At 42.0% G+C, this 16,546-nt stretch overlaps 1 protein-coding gene across 3 annotated transcripts in view; it reads right to left on the bottom strand.

The window, feature by feature from the left end:
* MAPKAPK5 (MAPK activated protein kinase 5) overlaps positions 1-461 on the bottom strand; it is a 46,283-nt gene extending 45,822 nt beyond the window's left edge. For 2 of the 3 annotated variants that reach the window (XM_031948604.1, XM_031948605.1), the window contains exon 1: positions 334-460. In XM_031948604.1, coding sequence (XP_031804464.1) covers positions 334-369 — 36 coding nt within the window. In that variant the 5' untranslated portion in view covers positions 370-460. Of the gene's footprint in view, positions 1-333 lie in introns of all 3 variants that reach the window. The other variant, XM_031948606.1, reaches the window with a different exon arrangement.
* Positions 462-16,546: the final 16,085 nt, after the last annotated feature.

The raw sequence follows: 16,546 nt of genomic DNA, 5'->3' as shown, positions 1-16,546 counted from the left end.
CCTGCGCGGCCACCCGCGCCAGCTCCCAGACGCTCCCCGCTTGGGCCGCAGGACCAGGGACGGCAGCGCGCATTTACAGAACCCCGGAGCCAGGGGGCCCCGGGGGCTACTCTCGGCGCCTGCGAACGAAAGCGGCCTCGCTGCAGCCCATTTCACAGAGGGGGAGACTGAGGCTGGGTCACCCGCCGGCCCACAGGGGCCCCTTTCCGCCCGCGGGGCAGCTGGCGCTCATTACTCCTCCTCGGGGCCAAAGCCCGCGTGTCCCCGACCTCGGGGCGCCAGCTCCTTCGGACCCCCGGTCTGCAGCGGCGCCCTCCGGGAGCCCCCGCCTACCTTGATGCTCTTCTCCATCTCGGGGTCCGCAGACATGCTCCTCGGCGCGGCCCCCGCGGCCCGGACGCGGCGCGCACGGCCCCGGCCCCCGGGAGGCGACGGAGGGCTCGGGGGGCGCGGGGGCGCTAGGCCGGCGGCGGGCTGCGGGGCCCCTCGGGGCGGCGGCGGCGGCGGCTGCGGCTGCTGCTGCTGCTGCTGCTGCTGCCGCCGGCGCCGCGGCCTCCCCGCCTCATCCCCAGGCCCCGGGGGCGGAGCGAGGAGAGGGGCCGAGGCCCCGCCGCCGCCGCCCGCCCCGCCGCCACCGTCCGCGCCGCCGCCGCTCAGGCCTGCCGCCGCCGCCAGCCCCGCCGCGGAGCGCCGCCGCCGCGGGGCCCCGCCGCCACCGCCGCGATCCCGCTCCGGCCCGGGCTCCTGCTCCAGCTCCCGACCCCGCCGCCGCCGCCGCCGCCTCAGCGCCAGACATCGCCGGGACACCCGCGCCGGGCCGCCCCGCCGCCTGCCCGACCGCGGCCCCCGGCCCGCGGCCCCCGATCCGCGCCGAGAGGCCGCCCGCCGACGCCTCGAGCCCACCGAGGCCCGCCGTCCCGGCGCCGGAATTTTCCCCCGTCGGGAACGAGGGCGAGAGGCCCCCCGGAACCGCCCCGGCGCGGACACCGGCAAAAGGCCCCCGGCCCCCCGCCGGCGGGTCGCCCGGGTCCTTTCGACGCTGCGGGCCCACGCCCGATGGCGCGAGAGCCCGGGGGGGCGGGAAAGGGGCGAGGGCGGGGCGACGTGGAAGATCCCAAAGAGTTTGAAACGGCACGTAACACACGGCGCGCTTCCCAGTAGTGGACGGACCAGAGCCCCAGGGACAGGGGAATCCCCCTGCACAGGGAAGAAAAGGGCGACCCCGATCACCGGGGCCGAGAGAGGATTCAGGAATTCAGACCCCTCCCTTTTTGAGCACAAGAGAAATTAAGTGATTTATGCGATGTAGCAGCAAACCCGTCTGGGAGGGAAGGAAAAAGTAACCTGCCCCCTTAAAAAAAAGGAAGGGAGGGGAGGGGGAAAGGGGAGAAAGGAGGCGGTTGAAGGAAGGAGGGGAGGGAAGAGGGAAGAAGAGGGAGAGGGAGGAGGAAGAGAGGAAGGAAAAGGGAGGGGGAAAGAAAGAAAGAAAGGAAGAAGGAAAGGAGAGAGGGAAAAAGGAAAGAAGAAGGAAGGAAGGGAGGGAGGGAAGGAAAGGAAGAAGGGAAGGGGGGAAAAAGGGGAGAAGGAAAGGAGGGAAGGGAGAGGGAAGGACAAAGGAGAGAGGGAAAAGGAAAGGAAGGAAGGAAGGAAAGAAGGAAGGAGGGAGGGAAGAGAGGAAGGAAGTAGGGAGAGAGGGAGGGAGGGAAGGAAAAGGAGGGAGGGAGGGAAAAGGAAGGAAAGAAGGAAGGAAAGAAAAGGAAGAAAGGAAGGGAGGGAAGAAGGAAAAGGGAGAGGGAAAAAGGAAAGAAGGGGAAGTAGGGAGAGAGGGAGGGAGGGAAGAGAGGAAGGAAGTAGGGAGAGAGGGAGGGAGGGGGAAGGGGGAAAGGGAGGAGGGGAAAAAAAAAAAAAGGGAAGAGGGAAAAAGGAAAGGGAAAAAAAAAAAAAAGGGAAAAAGAAGGAAAAAAGGAAAAAAAAAGAAAAGGGGAAAAAAGGGAAGGAAAAGAAGGGGAGGGAGGGAAAAAAAAAAAAAGAAAAAAAGGAAAAAAGGAAAGGAAGGGGAAGAAAAAAGGGAGAAAAAAGGAAAAAAAGGAAGGGGAAGATAGGGGAAAGAAAAGGAGGGAGGGAAGAGAGGAAGGGAAGAAGGGAGGGGGAAAGAGGAAGGAAAAGCGAGAGGGAAGGGAAAAGGAAGAGGAAAAGGAAAAGAAAAGGGAAGAGGGAAAGGGGGGGGAAAGAGGAAGGAAGGGGAGAGAGGGAGGGAGGGAAGAGGAAGGAAAGGAGGAGGGGAGAGAAAGGAAAGGAAGAAAGGAAGGGAGAGAGGGAAGGACAAAGGAGAGAGGGAAAAAGGAAAGAAGGAAGGAGGGAAGGAAGAGGGAGGAAAAAAAAGGAAAGAAAAAGAAAAAGGAAAAAGGAGGGGAAGGGGAGGGAAAAAGGGAAGGAAAGGGAGGAAAAAAGAAAAAGTAAAAGGGAAAAAGGGAAGGAAAAAGGGGAGAGGGAGGGAGGGAAGAGAAAAGGAAGAGGGAAGAAGGGGGAGGGAAGAGGAAGGAAGTAGGGAGAGAGGGAGGGAAAGGGAAGGAAAGGGGAGGGAGGAAAAAAGGAAAAAAAAGGGAGAGGGAAGAAAAAGGAGGGGGAAAAAAAAAGAAAAGGAAGGAAAGGGGAAAGAAGGGAAAAGGGGAAAAAAAAAGTAGGGGAAAGGGGAGGGAAGGAAAAAAAAAGGAGGGGAGAGAAAGGAAAGGAAGAAAGGAAGGGAGAGAGGGAAGAAGGAAAGGAGAGAGGGAAAAAGGAAAGAAGAAGGAAGGAAGATAGGAAAGAAGGAAGGAGGGAGGAAGGAAAAAAGTCAAAGACAAGATCCTAAAGATCATATCCAGGATCAACAAGCATTTATTAAGTGCCTACTGTGTGCTAAGGATACAGAAAAAGGATAGAATAGTCCCTCCCCTCAAGGAATTCTCATTCTCATTCATCTAGAACATACAAACAGCTATGTACAAACAAGTTACATACAAAGTAACTTGGAAAAAATCGCATTTACAGGGAGAAGAACCAGTTTTGTTCAGATGATGGAGATTTAACTGAGATTTCAAAGGAACCAGAAAGAAGGAAGGAGAGTGTTCCAGGCATGGACACCACTAAAAATGCCTGGATTTGGGATTCTCTGCTTAATCAGAGAATATGGAGGAGAAAAAGGTGTCAGACTGGAGATTTAGGCAGGGCCAGGTTATAAATGGACTTTAAAACCCAGCAGAGGGTTTTACATTTAACCTCAGAAGGCATGGGGAGCCAAATCTTCTCATTTTACAAAAGAATTCAAATTGACCTCAGATACTAGCTGTGTGACGCTGAGCAAGTTAACTAACCCTACTTGCAAACATACACACACAAAGTTAAACAGCTTGTTAAATGGCAGAAGTAGGAACCCAAACTAACTTTATATCTGCTTTAGAATTGTAAGATGTAAGAGCTAAAAGGAATCTTAGAAGTTATCTGTTCCAACTTTTTTTTTTTCCAGAGAAGGAAATTGAGAGAATGGGAGAAATCCATTCCAGGTAATTCAGCCAGTTAATGGTATATTCCAAAGCACATTGGTGTGGAACTCTCTTTATTGGTAGAGATGAAGGACCTGCCCCTTTGTGAGGGATGAGATGGAATATGTTGGAGCTTCAGCATTCAACCAGTTCCCTTTGGAACTCTCCAAGAGACAGCCTTCTTAGGGTATAAGGTGATATTGGATTTGGCTTCCAATTTTGAGAAGAAAGAAGTCAAGTCTACTTAAGGCTGCTAAATGGACAGATTCTGGGAGGAGACAGTCAGTCTCTATCAGGTCCCTGTTTCTGGCTTTCTAATAGAGATTCTGGGGAATTTTCCCTTGGACGAGCACAAAGGACCCTCTCTTGGTTGATCTGAGTTGTCTTGCTCCCAAGAGGAGAGCTTCTTCCCTTTCATTTTCTTATGTACACCGGCTCTGATTTCTGTTTGGCTGTGATTTAGATAATGGGTTTCTTGTGGACCTGTTATTTATTAGGTAGACCCCCTCCCTCTGGATTCATTTCTAAAGCTTGAGCAGCAAAGCTGGGACACCAAATCATGGCTCATGGATAAAAGACAGTATTGAAGAACTGAGAATATTTTCACTAAAAGAAACTTAACTTCTTGAAACTTCTCCCTGTTGTTGGGCAAAATCTAGTTCCAGGATTTTTCCAGTTTCCAGGAAAATCCAGAAATAGAAGTCCCAAAGTCTTTATTGATTTAAATCAGTCTTCAAACATCAAACATGTCAGAAAGACTCTTAAAACACAAAATATCAGGAAGAAGGTGCCATGGAGATCATCTATTCTCATCTCATTTTACAAAGAAACAACCCCAAGGAGGAGGAATGATCTGTTCTTCTGACTCCCTACCCCATCCATTTTATAAAGGGAAAAGAAAGATATGGGTCCCTCCCCAGTGCCTTGGGAAGATGGTGGGTGGAATGAACCCAAAAGGAGGTCAGACTTAGTGCTACTCCCAGATCATTGTGTGCTCTCTCTGCTGACAAGCTGGGGGTGAGGGAATAAGAGGGAACATAAAGGTGGGAGGGGAGGCTTGAAACCACAGTAACAGTTGGGGGAAAGCCTTCACAACTTTGTCATTGAGTCACAGTGGGGAATTACTACGGTTTATTTGGAGGGGGGTCAGACCTGTGCCTTCCAAAAATCACCTTAGCAGCTAGATCAAAGATGGTCAAGAGTGGGGAGAGACTTGAGATTGGGAAATTAATTAAAATCCTTTTTTAGTCTCCTAAAGGTAAGGTGATGGCATTTGTGTGAGATGGTAAGTATGTAAGGGGCTATATAGGAAAGATATTGTGAAGGTACAAAGAAGGAGATTTGGCAATAGATTGTATCTGTCAGAGGAAAAATTCAGCAAGACACGCAGACTGTGAACCAAGAAAATGAAAGTGCCCTTGAGGAGAAGAGTAAAGATGGGAAATGGGGAGATTCTGGAGGTAATGAATTCTGCTGCCCTCTTATCTATAATTGAACCCACAAAATCTGATGAGATCATCAGGAGAGACAGCAGTGGGAGAAGAAAAAGGACCCCCACGGGGACACTCACAGTTAGCAGGGAACCCCATGATGTAAAGAAAAGAGCTGACTCTGGAGGCAGAAGCTGGAAGCTTCCTTTCCCTCATTCTGCCCTTCAGGGCCGTCATAAGGAAAGAGCCCAGAGTGCTATAGAAATACTTCCTAATTTCCTAGATTAAGTCAAGTCAAGAAGCATTTATTAAGCACTCACTATATACACGGACTGAAGCATCGGGGTATAAAGATAGGCAGAAATGGTCCCTGCCTTCGAGAGGCTTCAAGAAAGGAAGACAGGATGAAAGGGACCTGAAAAGTGGAGAAAAGGAGAAGGGCTTGTCTGGCTCCTTCCTCAAAAGGCACTTCCAGGGAGAACTTACCAAAGAGAGAACTACATGGGGCCAAGTGGGGAGAGGGGAAGGGATGGGGCCAAAGTGGAGGAACAGCTCCAAGGCCCTCTCATTCTTCATATGGAAAATTGGGACCAGAGTTGCAAAGTGATTCCACAAAAGCCAGACCAAGTCATAAATAAAAGAAGCAGGTTTTCAACTCAGGATCCAAACTCACATTTTTATTTGTTCTTCCTTTAAAAGGTGAAGCTGTTTATCTTCCCAATATCAGGGAGCAAAAGGCAGATTCTTTTATTAAATTCATTTTATCAGCGCTGGAAAAGGACTGATCCAACCCCTCAATTTACAGATAAGGAAGTTGACAACCTAAAATTAAATGCCTACTCCAAGGTCACATAAGTCATAAGCAACAAAGCTAAAAATTGAACTTGTAATGATTAAAAAAAAAAATCAAGCCTTTCTCAAGTCCCCTCTTTTCTTCCTCCCATACTCAGAAACAAAACAACTCTGAGGTTTTATTCCTGAGGGATGAGCTGGCAGGGAAGTTAAGAAATGATTTACTTCTCCTCCAAAGCAAGAGCAGGTTCCTTCCTTCCCCAGGGCCAAAGAGAGACAAGTTTTAGCCAGGCTCATTTATAATTCCTTTAAAAGTCTACTTATTGTGCACATTTTCTGAGCCAGCCAGTGGTGAGGTCTTCCGGGATATAAAGCCCAAATCAAAATCCTGTTAATTGCCTTGAGCTGGGCTGGGAGACCGGCTGCCTTGCATAACAATGGAGCATCACTTTTTATAATCCCTGCAGCTTCACCCCTTTCTAGGCCAGGATATTGTCAACAACTGTCAGGAGAACACAAGGAAAGAAAAAAATGAAAGAGAGAGAGAGAGAGAGAAGAAGAAGAAGAAGAAGAAGAAGAAGAAGGAGGAGGAGAAGGAAGGAAGGAAGGAAGGAAGGAAGGAAGGAAGGAAGGAAGGAAGGAAGGAAGGAAGGAAGGAAGGAAGGAAGGAAGGAAGGAAGGAAGGAAGGAAGGAAGGAAGGAAGGAAGGAAGGAAGGAAGGAAGGAAGGAAGGAAGGAAGGAAGGAAGGAAGGAAGGAAGGAAGGAAGGAAGGAAGGAAGGAAGGAAGGAAGGAAGGAAGGAAGGAAGGAAGGAAACCTATTCCAGGAAGTTCTTTGAGCTAGAAATAAGGCAAGTACTAGGGAAAGTGTCTGCACCGGACTTACTCACGGTCCTAGGACTTTTATATGGGAGATGATGGGGTGAATTTGGGTAAGACATGTTACTTTTCTAGGCGTCAATTTCTCAGTCTGTAAAATGAAAAGATTACTCTAATGATGCAGGTTCCTTCTTAATTCACTGATCTAAGGTCTTCCATCCCAATTCTGATTTCTTGGGTTCTCAGACCTCTCTTAGCTCTGATACTCCCTGCTCTAAGTCCCTCCAAGGCCTGACATCCCCTGTTTTAAGACCCCTCCCACCTCTTATACCTTGTTCTAAGGTCCCTCTGAGCTCTGACATCCCCTGTTCTAAGATCTCTCCCACCTCTGATACCTTGTTCTAAAGTCCCTCTGAGCTTTGACATTCCCTGTTCTAAGGATGCCCCCTCCACAGCTCTGGTATTCTCTGTGTTGAAGTCTCTCCTAGCTCTGATATTCTTTGTGCTATGATTTTATTATGTTACTGAATAGGGAACTAGGTTTATGACATAGGAGTATAATGGAATATTATACTATCAGGTTTTAGAGAAACTAATAAGAATTGAATCAACTGTTGCAGAGTGAAGTGAGCAGAACCAAGAGAACAATTTATATAGAAACAACTTTGAAAGATGTAAGAACAATGAGGAACCACCTCATTCCAGAAGACTAATGACAAAACAGGTTACTTACCTCCCGACAGAGAGGTGATGGGCTGAATTATACATTTTTAGATAGCTGCCAATGTGGAATTTGTTTTGCTTAAACATGCATATTTATCACAAGGGTTTTATATTTCTTTTTATTCATGATGAAGTGGAAGAAGATGGAAAGGAAGAAAATATATTTTGTTTGTTGAAAAAAAATTAATTTTAAAAAGGAAGTTAAGCAACTTAAAACCAAGGCCACATAATCAGGGTATACAAGTCCTTCCCCACCTGGTCTAACCCCTTTCTTCTTTCCCTCTCAAACTCTCTCTATCATAGGATAGATCATAACCACAGGATCTTAAATTTATGAAGGAATGGACTTTTGAGATCATCCAACCTAGTTCCCTAATTTTACAAATGAAGGAAGTAAACCCTGAAAAGTTGAGTGGATTCCCCAAAAATGACCAAACCAACAATCTGACTCCAAACTAACTGCACGATATTGAAATCCTTATTGCATCTTCTGGTCCCACTGAGGCTGGAGTATTAGATTCTTCTTTAGTCTCCAAATTCATTTGCTTCTTCCATGTTGTAGAAAGCATTTTCCCTGCTAAGCACAATGTCAAGTTCTTCCTCACACTTCCAGAAGAGACCCCTGTTTCCTGGACTCCATCCTTCCCAATGCTACTGACCTCCCCATACTCCCTAGTTCCCTTTCCCAGGAGAAATTAAAGCGTCTGTGGTAGATTCTCCCCAAATTTGTCCTTGGAAAATATTACCAGTGCTGGGTCCCCTGAAGTGGAGAAAGGAGGTCAGAGGTGGAGGAACAGGGACAGATAAAGCTGATCAGTGAATGAATGATGGTGAAAGTTAACTTGCAGCCAACCCAAGAGATGATAACACATTCATTATGCATAATCTCCAAAGCCTAATTATCTTTATCCAGCAGCCCATTAAAAAAAAAATCTAAGGAAGGCTAAGGAGAGGAGTTAATAAATAATACATACAATTATCCACTTTTCTCTTTCATTTGTGATTCTCTTATCTCCCGTATTATTAGTTTGGTTGGAACTGAGGCCCTCTCACCCCAACTCAAGTTTTTGGAAAAATTGCTCAAATGCTGGAATAGGACATCTCCCTCTTTGGGGACTTGATTTTTCATTAGGTTCACCAGCTAATATAGATGTTATTCTTTCTCAGGTTAAAAAAAAAAAAAAGTTTTCTCTGGTGAGATATAGAACTATCCCATTTGGAGAATGTATTTTTTTTTTTAGAGAATAAAAAGCAGTTAATGAGTTATAAATTATTGATGACTCGGTTAATTAATATTTTAAAGAGCAATGATAAGATTGGATAAAACTTTGTGGCTCAAAACCCTTTTTAAAACTGGATTACCCAAAAATTAATCCTTCTAAAGGCGATAATTCTCTCTCCTCAGAGATTATAGACTCTTTTCTATCATTTTCTTCTGCTTTTTCTTCTCTGTGGCTGTTGCTACCCCAACCCTTCCTGTTTCTGCCCTTCTTTTTTTCATTTTCCTTCTGTCACTGCATTGCCTGTATAAATTAATTAAATTTTCAACATATATTCTGCTATATGTGGGCATTTATAAATTATATATGCATGTATCATTAACTCTTAATCACTTAAAACCACTCAAAACTTTTGGGTCAAGTGCCAATAGTCTTGTGATAGAGAGCCATCTGCACCCAGAGAGAGGCCTGGAGAGACTGTGAACCACAATATAGTATTTTCACCTAGTTTGTTGTTTGCTTGTTTTGTAATTTCTTTCTCTTTTTTTTCCTTTTTGAACTGATTTTTCTTGTGCAGCCTAATGGTGGAAATATGTATTTAAAAAATTGCACATGTTTAACATATATTGGATTACTTGTCATTTTGAGGGGGTAGAGGAAAGGGAGAGAAAAAATTTTGGAACACAAGGTTTTGCAAGAGTGAATGTTGAAAACTATGCATGTGTTTTGAAAATAAAAAGTTTTATATAAAAAAGACTTTTAGGCTAATTGTGTATTATAATTCTTTTTTACTTGCTCTCCCATTTATACTCATAAATAGATGATTCCAAGGGGTTGGTTTTTTTCCTTCATCTGACCAGAAAGAGAGCATCTCTCTGATACAGAGGACCAATTAGCTGGATAAGGTATGTTACTTTCTTCCATGAAACTGAACACATCCTCACATTTGGATAATGGCTCATCTGCCCACCTGAGATACTTGTGTCCCTCAGAGATTCCCTTAACTTGCCTGAGCCTGAACTTCATCTCATTATATACCATGAGTGCCATATTAAATCTGTGGATTTAAGACTATTTTCACTGCGGCAGCATGCAGTAATGGAAAATTGAGTCAGGAAGAGCATCAAATCACTTAACCTCAGTGAGACTCAAGCAACTCTTAACTTTGGTCCTGGAGTACCCCCTTTTAGGGAGTCCCCAAGGTCAAAACTAGTGTCATGGTAATATTCGATGTTTTAATTTCTAATATATCAATACATATAAATGAAAGTTTGGGGAGTGGAGGAAGTCTTCTGTAATTTTTTAAGACTATAAAAAGTTCCACAGGGTTTTGTAAGGGTGAATGTTGAAAACTATCTATGCATATGTTTTGAAAATAAAAAGCTTTACAATAAACTGGGAAAATATTTTTACAGTCAAAGGTTCTGATAAAGGCCTCATTTCCAAAATATATAGAGAATTAACTCTAATTTATAAAAAATCAAGCCATTCTCCAATTGAAAAATGGTCAAAGGATATGAACAGACAATTCTCAGATGAAGAAATTGAAACTATTTCTAGTCATATGAAAAGATGCTCCAAGTCATTATTAATCAGAGAAATGCAAATTAAGACAACTCTAAGATACCACTACACACCTGTCAGATTGGCTAAGATGACAGGAAAAAATAATGATGATTGTTGGAGGGGATGCGGGAAAACTGGGACATTGATTCATTGTTGGTGGAGTTGTGAACGAATCCAACCATTTTGGAGAGTAGTTTGGAACTATGCTCAAAAAGTTATCAAACTGTGCATACCCTTTGATCCAGCAGTGTTACTACTGGGATTATATCCCAAAGAGATTATAAAGAAGGGAAAGGGACCTGTATGTGCACGAATGTTTGTGGCAGCCCTTTTTGTAGTGGCTAAAAACTGGAAACTGAATGGATGTCCATCAGTTGGAGAATGGCTGAATAAATTGTGGTATATGAATATTATGGAATATTACTGTTCTGTAAGAAATGACCAACAGGATGATTTCAGAAAGGCCTGGAGAGACTTACACGAACTGATGCTGAGTGAAATGAGCAGGACCAGGAGATCATTATATACTTCAACAACAATACTATATGATGACCAGTTCTGATGGACCAGGCCATCCTCAGCAACGAGATCAACCAAATCATTTCTAATGGAGCAGTAATGAACTGAACTAGCTATGCCCAGAAAAAGAACTCTGGGAGATGACTAAAAACCATTACATTGAATTCCCAATCCCTATATTTATGCACACCTGCATTTTTGATTTCCTTCACAAGCTAATTGTACAATATTTCAGAGTCTGATTCTTTTTGTACAGCAAAATAACGTTTTGGTCATGTATACTTATTGTGTATCTAATTTATATTTTAATATATTTAACATCTACTGGTCATCCTGCCATCTAGGGGAGGGGGTGGGGGGGTAAGAGGTGAAATTGGAACAAGAGGTTTGGCAATTGTTAATGCTGTAAAGTTACCCATGTATATATCCTGTAAATAAAAGGCTATTAAATAAAAATAAAAATAAAAAAAAGAATGAAGGGCAAACAACAACAAAAAAAAATTAAAAAAAAAATAAAAAGCTTTAAAAAAAAGAAATTACATTGAAATATAATTTTGGATGCTTCCTTCCTATGTCTTGCTATTCTGTATGTATAGTCTATGTCCACTTTAATCTCTAAGGAACATAAATTCTTATTTTATTTCCCTTTATCACCATCATATAGTTTAATTCCAGGAATTGAGAATAAATATATTTTTTCTTTTAAAAAAGAATATAAAGGGTTCCTTAGATCAAAAAATTCAAAAATCTTTGTATTAAATGATAAACAATTGTTCTCCCATGTGGATAGAGTTTTACACTTGAAGTTTCTGTGCTAATGAAATCAAATACCCTTCACTTTTAAAAACACTTTTACCACCAGATAATAAATGAAAACAACCCTAATGGCCAAACCAGGAAAACACTATATATGAGTACAATCATGTAAATGGATAGAAAGAGAAAACAATCAAAACTGAATGATGGGAAATTATGATGACCTCTTCCTTGAAGAGGTAGGGAGTTTGGGTGTGGGTCACTGGATATTTCCCATTTTGTGTTTCAAGCTTTTTCCATATTGTGGTTGACTTTATTGAACTTTTTTTTTTTACCTTTGTCATAAGAAAGAGTTCTCTGGGGGAAGAGGAGAAATATAATTAGTTTATATAAAAATGAAAAGTATCAATACCAATTTATTTTCTTAAAGAAAGGAAAAAAAAAGAAAATATCCCCAATGATAAGCTGAACCCTAGAAAGCACAATAATTATTTCATAACAAGAAAGCCATAGTACTAAACAAAGCAAAGAAAATAAAGATTCTTCCTGTAGGAAGTCCATCTAAGAGGCAATTAATTATCATTATCACCTCCATTTTGCAGAAAAGAAAACTGAAGCCTAGAGAGGTTGTTATATTTGTGGGAGCAGCTAGGTAGCACAGCAAATAGAGCTCTGGTTCTAGAGTCAAGAGGACCTGAGTTCAAATGTGACTTCAGACACTTAGTAGTTGTGTGACTCTGGGAAAGTCACTTAACCCTGTCTGCCTCAGTTTCCTCATCTGTCAAATGAGTTGGCAAAGGAAAGGGCAAATCACTTAAGTATCTTTGGCAAGAAAACCCCAAATGGGATCACGAAGAATGGGACACAAAACTGAAAAATGATAGAACTGAATTAGTCTATCCTTCTCATCTCTGCCCCTGGCTTCCCTGTCTTCCTTGTCTCAACTCAATCTTCACAAGAAACCTTTCCCAATCTTTCATAATTCTGGCTCCTTCTCCCTGGGGTTCGCTCCCAATTTTTTGTCTCTATACCTTCTTTATACATAATTGTTTGCACTCTATCTTCCCTATTAGACTGTGAACATAAGAGCACACAGTAGGAGCACAGTGTATCCTACACTTAGTACAGTGCCTGCCACATAGTAAGTGCTTAATAGAAACTTGTGCACTGATTCATGGAGTGAACCAATGGATGACCTCTATATCCCTTCCAGTTTTAAAACAATACATATCTAGCTTGTATCTTGTATCAGTACCTTTAAATATGTTCCAAAGAGCAGGTTTTAAAACTTTCCTTACAATCTTCTTCAAATCAAACATTCATTTTTTTTGTCTTTGCAAAATGATTGGAATAAAAAAACTCTCACCTTTTCTGCATATAAAGGCAACCAGAAAAGGGGAAAGGAGTCCTAAAAAGACATCCTGATAAAATGGAAGCTCTTTCTGGACAGGGACTACTTCATTTTGTTGATCAAGTGCCAAGAAAATAGCAGGTAAGTGCTCATACTGTGTTTATCATAGACATGACTAATATGGAAATTTGCTTTGCATATTTGCACATAGATAATCTATATCAAATTGCATTCTTAATGAGGGGTCTGGGGAAAGAGCGACAGAAAGAATTTATAACTCAGAATTTTAAAAAAATGAAGGATAAAAATCAGTTTACATATAATTGAGGCAAAAAGTAAAATATTAAAGAAACATATTTTTTTTAAAAGATAAATATTTGTTGATTAATTGGGGACCAATTTGTATTCACCTAGGATTCATGACTTGCCATGACCAAGGAATCTGTCACCAAGGGACCAACATACAGGAGACAATCAGCTTCAATCTTGGTTCTGCTAGTCCCGGTAGAGAAGACTTGCTCTGGGTGGGACTTAAAATCTTCCTACCTTCGAAAACTTTATCCCCCACTGGTGTTACCTTCAAGATTCTAGGATCACCTCTGTCCTCCATCAAGTGTCAGAGATCCACCCATGGGCAGGAAATCACAAGGTCTGTGACCTGTATTATTGCAAGGAACACTAAATTCCATGGGATCAAAGAACCACCAGGATATATGAATGATTTAGCAACCATTAGGCACTTGCTGTATGCCGGACCCTCTGCTAAGCACAGCCACATAAAAAAAAAAGAATGAGGCAGCTCCTGCTCCCAAGGAGAAGGAAAGGAAAGAAGGAACAATCATTTATTCAGTATCTACGATGTGCCAAGAATCATGATAGATTATTTACCAATATTACCTCATTTGATTCTCACAACAACCCTGGGAGATAATACTTTGATCCCCATTCTACAGTTGAGAAAACTGAGTCAGAAATTAAAGTCAATCTTGCCCAGTTTCACCTAGCTTGAAACTGTGTGAGGCAGGATTTAAATTCAGATTTTTCTAACTATAGGCCCAGTGTTTGGGGCATTGTGACGCCATCTAGCTGCCAAGAACCTTAAATTTTAAGACATTTATTTGAGCAAAATTGTCCAAACTCTTCCCCTTCTTACAACTGTACCTATAACTAAATATTTACTAAATCTCTATCAAATTTTAAGTATTTATTTAAACTATTTTATTTTCATATCAAAATCTAATTGAATATTTAATTTAGATTAAAATGGAATATTTGTCAAACTTTATTAAATATTTATCTATATTTATTATTCAATAAATATAAAAGATTTGGGGCAATGACAAAGCTTTATGGAAAGATGATATAACAGGAGCATGAATGTTAATCTGGAAGGGATCTTAGAAGACATTGTTCCACCCTCTTCTTTTGCAGAGAAAAAAACTTTTTTAGAAAACAATTTTTATAGAAAGCTTATTTTCAAAACACATGCATAGAGAGTACCTTGTGTTCCAATTTTTTTTCTCCCTCCCTTCCCTTCACCCCCTCCCCTAGACGGCAAGTAATCCAATATATGTTAAACGTGCAGTTCTTCTATACATATTTCCACAATTAAGCTGCACAAGAAAATCAGATCAAAAAGGGAAAAAATTGAGAAAGAAAACAAAATGCAAGCAAACAACAATTTAAAAAAAAGTGAAAATACTAGGTTGTGATCCACACTCAGTCCCTACAATCCTTTCTCTGGGTGTAGATGGTAGAATTAAGAGAAATCTCTTAAGAGAATCCTCTAGTTAGAAACTTATGAGAGCAGATGAGAAAGTTGTATTAGAAAGTCAGAAAATTGAGATCACAGAAGCTTAGAAAAGAAGCTTAGGATTTATCCAATTTCTCTCTTACCCTCCCACCAGCAATTGAATCAAACCCCAAGAGGTTAAGAAAGAGCCCCCAAAACACATAAAATTAGTCCAATTACTTTTCCACATGATAAGCCCTTGAACTGGTTGAAGAGAGAATTATCTTGTCCTACCCTCCACCCTAGCAGAACATCTTATCCAAGGTCAGAGATATAACTTGCCTGGAACAAACAAGACTTTGCCCCAGAGTACTAACTTGGGGCAAAGGGGACAGGCTTTCTCCCTGCAGAGACAACTATGACTTTGGAATAAGAGGAACTGGAGATTAGAGGGCCCTCAAAGGCCATCTGTCCTAGTCCCCTCATTTTACAGACGAGGGAATTGGGGCTTAATGAGATTAATCCCTGTTCCCCAGTATACCACCCAGCACAGCCATTTCTGGGTCACCATTGCCAGGATTTTGTCACCATGATGCTCCTTTCTTGGAGTCCAGTTTCTACCATAACCCTTCACATGTAGAGCTGGACTTTCTACCTGTGGACATAGCACAGGGTAGTGTTTAGAATGAGGAAGAGCTGCATTAAAGTCCTGTCTCTTGCTAGCTGTGTGATCTTGGGCAAATTGCATCAATCTGTTTGTCTCTATGAACTCAACTGTAAAATAAGGATAATAATAGCAGCTGTCTCACCTGTTTGTGAAAATAATTACTAATAATGATAATAATACAGAGGCAGCATGGTGGTACAGTGGACAGAGCATGAGCCCTGGAGTCAGAAGGATCTCAGTTCAAATACTTCTTGGGCAAGTCTCTTAACCCCAGTTACCTCACAAAACAATAATAAAATAATAGAACCATAGCTGGCATTTTATATAGGGCTTATTGTGTACTAGACACTGGTACCATAAGCATATTATAAGTCCTTTATAAATATCACTTCACTTGATCTTCATAACAACCCCAGGAAAAGATGCTATTATCACCATTTTACACTTGAGGGAACTGAGGCAAACAGAGGTTATGTGACTTGTTCAAAGTCTAGTAAATTGAACTAGACGGGCTAGTAAATTGGCTAGATTTGAATTCAGGTACTTCTGACTCCAGGTCCAAAAACAAAAAACAAAAGAGATTGTTTTTATTTTTGGATACTCTCTAAGAAAGACCAAAATGGCAATAAGCTGGGAGTAATGCTTCAAGTACTCTTTAATAAGGCACAGAATTACAGAGTCAAATGGCATGGGGATCAGGGGTGAGGTGGTAGAGGGAGGTAGGAATAGAAAGAGGAGGAACCCAGAATCATTTATATAATCTCATCTGGGGAGCACTTGGGTAGCATGGACCCTTAGCATGTGGTTAAGTGCTCAAGAGGCAAGAGATTGGGGTCACATTTTTATAGATTTTAGAGGTAAAGGGCAGAGTAATTTTTATCTTTGTCACCTTTGGCTTAGTTTATTGACTAACATCGTCTCAAATTTATCAACATGACCTTAAGGTTAGTTCACTTGCATAACATTTTGCTGAAAATATTTGAAGTTTATCTGCAGCTTCCAGATCAAGGGCATTAGCAGAATGAGGAGTCTTACCCACGTGTATAAAAATATTTATAGTAGCTCTTTTTGCAATGGCAAAGAATTGGAAATTGAGGGGCTACTCATCAAGTGGGAAATGGATGAGCAAGTTGTGGTACATGAATGTAAAAGAGTATTATTGTTCTAAAAAAAATGATCAGCAGGAGGATTTCCGAAAAATCTGACAAGACTTATTTGAACTGATGCTGAGTGAAGTGAGCTGAACCAGAACATTGTACACAGCAACAACATTATGTGATGATCAACTGTGATAGACTTAGCTTTTTTCAGTTAATACAGTATTCCAAACAATTCCAATAGACTTGGGTTGGAAAATTTCATTCACATCCAGAGAAAAACTAGGGAGTCTAAATGCAGATCAAAGCCTATCATTTTCACTTTTGAAGTTTTTTCTTCTATTTTTCTTTCTC

Source organism: Sarcophilus harrisii, chromosome 1 (genome assembly GCF_902635505.1).
Source record: "Sarcophilus harrisii chromosome 1, mSarHar1.11, whole genome shotgun sequence".
NCBI lineage: Eukaryota > Metazoa > Chordata > Mammalia > Dasyuromorphia > Dasyuridae > Sarcophilus > Sarcophilus harrisii.
The sequence above is the reverse complement of the archived record's forward strand: the minus strand, read 5'-3'. Positions and strand labels throughout refer to the sequence as shown.